Below are 5406 nucleotides of genomic sequence, written 5' to 3'. Positions count from 1 at the left end.
GTCCAAATGTGTTCATAGTCGTCATCTTTGACTACTCTTGCACTATATGGCGGTTCAGAAGTGTTTGGATCGCAAACCAGCCCTGGCCATGATCGATGACAGCGAGGAGTAGATGGTTTATATATGTGAGTTGTGATGCTGGTAAGTATTATGGTTCGTAGTTTATGTATGTGTACCCTTGGCTGATGACGACGTTGCAAGTATGCGTCCCTACAAGAAAAAGGGCTACTTAGGACGAATTATACACAGACTTGAAATGGAAAGTTCACACAAGAGAATAAAGCAATTTGGCTACTTTCACTTGAAGCAACCTGGCTACAAACGTTGCCAGAATGACATGCTCGCACTTGCACAAGAAGCAACCGCAGGCTGTGAACAAGCAAGGCTGCGGTGCAGAATGCAGATCCACCGACTGTCGACTGAGCTTTGGTTGAGCCAGTCCATATGGTTTGCTGGCAGCACGTTTCGATCAGGGATCCTCAAAGCGATTACACTAGACAGTGTGAAGAACATAAACCAATAAGCTTTAGCTCCCTCTCAAACACCCAAAGAATGGAAATCAGCTGCCATTTACCTTTCATCCCAACTGCATTCTCCTGTTCCTCTTGCAGCGAAACAGGAGACATTCTGAATCTCTCTCGCGCGCACACACACTCTTTCGCTCAAATGATTGTCACTTGCCGACAGCTCTCTCCCTTGACACCTCATCGTCAGTCATCCCCATCATAGTAGCCCTGCTACAACTTGTGCTGGATTTTGCTTAGCCCCTCCGCAAAAATTTCCGCAACCACCACTACCTTTTCCTTTCGGGTCCTCTCCCCCTCGTTGTGAGCCAATATTCCCGAGCTGTCCTGCTCCTCCTCGCGGCAGCAATACCTGCAGCTGCAGGCCACCACCAACCACGCCACGCCGTTCCCATATAGCCATCACTGACCCCAAGACATCTTGGGAGCTAGTGTTGTTGGGACAGACACCATATCAGTGGCACTTGCTCTATCTCTCTCTGCAGCAGATCGAGAGTGAAGAGTAGAAGGCAATGGCGACTTCATTCCAGGGAACCACCACCAAGTGCAACGCCTGCGACAAGACGGTGTACCTCGTCGACAAGCTCACCGCCGACAACCGCGTCTACCACAAGGCCTGCTTCAGATGCCACCACTGCAAGGGCACTCTCAAGGTACTGCTGCTACTCCCCTACCGCCCTTCCTCCAATCCTGTGCCGCACCATGTTCAGTTGACATGCCAGTTCTTGAACTTCTGCAAGAGATTGCTTGGATATGTAGAAACGATGCAAAGGGGTAACGGTGTTTCTCTGACGCAGCTTGCGAACTATAACTCGTTCGAAGGAGTGCTCTACTGCAGGCCTCACTTTGATCAGCTCTTCAAGAGGACTGGGAGCTTGGACAAGAGCTTTGAAGGTACGGACTGACTCGCCTCATTCATTCCTTTGCAATGCAGAAAGTAATGGGGAAAGCTTGAGCCTGACTAGCACATCCTCCTCTCCTCTCTGAATTCAGGAACTCCAAAGGTTGTCAAGCCAGAAAGAAATGTTGAGAATGAGGTATGCAGTAATGTCTACAAAAAAAAAAACTTGCAAAGCAGACTTCCTTTCCAGTTAATTATAGATCAGTATTGTTCTTCCGAAGATGATCATAGATGCTAAACCCAGGGATGAACAGCCACACAAAACATAATATTTAACATCTGGGACAGAACAGATACGAACCGATAAGCAGAATATTGGGAAAATATACATCATGTTATTAGCCAGCATTATCGTTCTTTTGTTTCTTTGTCAACTACCACATTTTGATGATGATTACCATGAATGTATTCTTGGCAGAATGCTATTAAAGTCTCGAGCTCATTTGCTGGCACCAGAGAGAAGTGTTTTGGATGCAGCAAGACAGTCTACCCAATTGAGAGGGTATTATTTTGTACTCTTATGCCTCAACTAAGTACCTCCATTATTATTATTATTATTTTTGGACTACTTTTTAGCTGGACTTTGCTTTACTTGACAACATGTAGCTGGATTTCTGAGTTGTACAACCAATTATTGATCTTTTATAAGATATAAGTACCTCTTTGGTTTGCATTAATAGCTGTTCTCTGATCATGACACCCACACTAATTCTGCAGGTTACTGTCAATAACACCATGTACCACAAGAGCTGCTTCAAATGCAGCCATGGAGGGTGCACCATCAGCCCTTCAAATTACATCGCACACGAGGGCAAGCTCTTCTGCAGGCACCATCATACTCAGCTGATCAAGGAGAAGGGGAATTTCAGCCAGCTCGAGAACGACCACGAGAAGTCATCTCAAAGTGCAGGGTCAGTGGATGATGAAGAATCAGAGTATTAATCGTTGGGAATGTTCAGATATTTCGAAATAATGAGTCTTCTTGCGGTTGCTCCAGAGCAGTATATCTTTCTGTTGCGGAACTTTTCAGTTTTTTCCAACCCGATCATGTGCATTCAGAGGACAATTATATGATTGTCTTGTACGCATGTAAACCTTGTTATGTTTGAGTGGAGATACAATCCACTACTTGCAAGACGTCTCTGCATAAGTTCATATACAAGCAAGACAACTATAAGTTCTTTGTTTTACTATAAGAGAACTGCAAATTCTTGATTTATCATTTGTTTGGAAGTGCTAACGAATACACAATAGCAGTAAAAATAAATAAAAACTCTGATTTTCTTTTGAAAAGAAGACGACTCTGTAAGCTTATACTTTCTAGAAGGAAGAAATAGGTGTCGCCTAAAAAAAGTAAATAGATCTGGGGCGCATAAACTAACCAGTACCGAAAGAGACTATACAACAAACTGTAAAAATGGATATAATTTTATGCATGGAAGGTTGAACAAAGCTTTCTAGCAGGTTTGAAGCAAGTAAGGACAGATCATAACGTTGGGAGAATCATGAATATCTTATATCTTATAAAGAACTCAGGAAGTACTTTTTTATGCTTAATTAACTGAAGAAGAAACTTTTACTTCGAATGAACTGAAAAAGAAACATGACAAGATACAATGCCAGGGTATGCATCATCAGCAACGTGAACAATTTAAGACATTGCTGGTACATAGGGTGGCAGGGCGGCACGTCCGCGTGTCCCATAAAGCAAGTTTTTCTTCTTTGCCTTCCTGATTTTTTGGATCTACTTTTTAGGCATATGTAGTTCAATTGGTACAGTAAATTGTCCCGCAAACTTGTTCGCGTTGCAACCCTACTGGTACATAATATAACAAATGCATCCAGCGAGGACTTCACTGGCCACTGAAGATTTTTTCTTCCTTCAATTTCAGAATTTCAGTTACGTCAATGCAAGAGGGAATCCTAAACAAGAAGGAACACTAGATGCATAAAAGTTCATATATATCAAACAGGGTTTGCTTGGTTCAATGCATTTGTAATTAGTTCCAACTTGTTTGGGCCCCTAGAATCTCACTGCCAACCAGAGTCTGCACAAGATCATCAGAACGCCGCGAGGCGCGAGACGAGAGGATTAGAAGATCAACCTGTCCCAGAAAAATAAAACGACGACAGGATCATAAGTTGCACTTAAATTTAAATTTCTACGTTCAATCATTGCAGCAGCTCAAAGGCTGCCAGCTGCTCGAATTGGCAGGCACACATCTTCAATATCCTGACACCCTCACTAGCTGTCCCTTGACCAGCTAAACATGGCAATTTCCTGACGACCAACCATGTACACTAAATTTGCTTGCTTGTAAAGATGACAGCAGAGGACACCAAAGAAATTTTGTGACAGCCCTTAGCTGGAACTGCACATGCATGTCGGCTGATACAAAAAGAGCAAATAATTAAGAATGGAGTAAAGTGCTAGCCTAGGCAGTACAAATATGAAGTGTGTCCTGGGGCATCCATTACTGAAAATTAACAGGAATAAAGGATGATGCGGTACTAGGGAAGTGTTACAACATACACCACACAATATCAGCGAATCAGTCCAAAATATATGTAAAATATAGCCATATGCGCACCACTATACGCAATCTAATGCACCACCTCCGATTCATAATAAGTGTCGGGGGCTCAGTTCAAATTTGAGCTAACTTGAATAAAAACCCCGACAATTATTATAGATTGGAGGGAGTAGCATTTTACATAATGCAGATCATTACGTGCATAGAAATCTTAGACCTCCAATAGGCCTTTCTATGTGAACTTTCTTTTTGACATCTCAAACCTCTTTATTGATTATCAATATTAGTTACATCAGCAATTAACAGAAGAATAAGAGGCTGGGTTGGATCATCAAGCCAAACAGATTGGCTTGAATCTTTTTGCCAATCGATCTACTTTATGGGCAATTGTATTAGCTTCCCTAGGTTCATGAGTGAACTGGAGTCTCACGAACTCTGTCACTAGCCTGAAATCCCTCTGTATCTTTGCTGTAATATTTTGGATTGTGCAGCCAAACAATACAATATGTACGAGTATATGTACTTGCTTTTCTTCGCTGCATATTTTCCTACTGTTGTCTAAAGTAATAAATTGCCAGACAAGTCCATAATTTCTACCGGCCGAGTGACAGGTTAGCAGTACCATTTTCTACCAGGGAAGCACTAGTCACTAATCACTGCAGAGAGGCACACTGGTCTTGATTTACTCACCCAGTGCGATGCACAAGTACTTCGAACAAATACAGTTGTGTCGTCAGGTCTCATGATGATCAAATCTCCACCCAGAGAAGAAATATGAACGATACTCCGATGACACTAAAAGGACAAAACCGTACGCCATTAAAGGAGTCCGGATTGTGTAAATTGATGTTACCATGAGGTAAAACCACTGAAACTACCGAACTGCTATGACTTGCATTGGATCCCAAGTTACAGGTCTGAACATTGCAGAGATCTGACCGACAATCTGGTAGGTACACTATCTACCTCGGAAAGATGACACAGGAATGCAGCTAGGTCTAGGACAAGCACTTTATTGAGAGACTACGCAAGAGTAGAACATCACTTATTTACCTTTCCACACAGTAGAACATCACTTATTTATTTCCACACAGTGATGCTAGAAAGTAGCTGATATACCGTTGAATCAATCATCTTCATAGCTGAGGAACTGGTGGCACTAATATTATCATTAAAATCGCATGATATAATTTCTGGAATACCAAGAGGATAACTCAAATAGGATGATAAGAAAATGTATTTATTTGGCAAAATGTAAAAGCCTAAAATAGCATAAAAAGGAAGCATGACATTAATCTTATCTGTTACCATGAGCAAACATTTTACCTTTTGACACTGAAGAGGACTTCTAACAAGTTGAAAAGTCATCCTACGACACTGTCCTTAGTTATTGCATAATGAAGTTGTCAACTAGGACAAAGCAGTCACCTAAAAAGGGACATAAATA

At 41.9% G+C, this 5406-nt stretch overlaps 1 protein-coding gene across 1 annotated transcript; it reads left to right on the top strand.

Annotated features, from left to right (window-relative positions):
• The first annotated feature begins 998 nt into the window (after positions 1-998).
• LOC124654903 (LIM domain-containing protein WLIM1-like) lies at positions 999-2584 on the top strand. The gene is made up of 5 exons (XM_047193877.1): positions 999-1177; positions 1322-1418; positions 1518-1561; positions 1844-1927; positions 2143-2584. The coding sequence occupies exons 1-5, from the start codon at positions 1037-1039 to the stop codon at positions 2365-2367; spliced, it is 591 nt and encodes a 196-aa protein (XP_047049833.1). The 5' UTR covers positions 999-1036; the 3' UTR covers positions 2368-2584.
• The last annotated feature ends 2822 nt before the right edge of the window (positions 2585-5406 follow it).

This window comes from Lolium rigidum, chromosome 5 (assembly GCF_022539505.1).
Source record: "Lolium rigidum isolate FL_2022 chromosome 5, APGP_CSIRO_Lrig_0.1, whole genome shotgun sequence".
Lineage (NCBI taxonomy): Eukaryota > Viridiplantae > Streptophyta > Magnoliopsida > Poales > Poaceae > Lolium > Lolium rigidum.
Note: the sequence above shows the minus strand (reverse complement) of the source record. Positions and strands in the feature narration are given on the sequence as shown.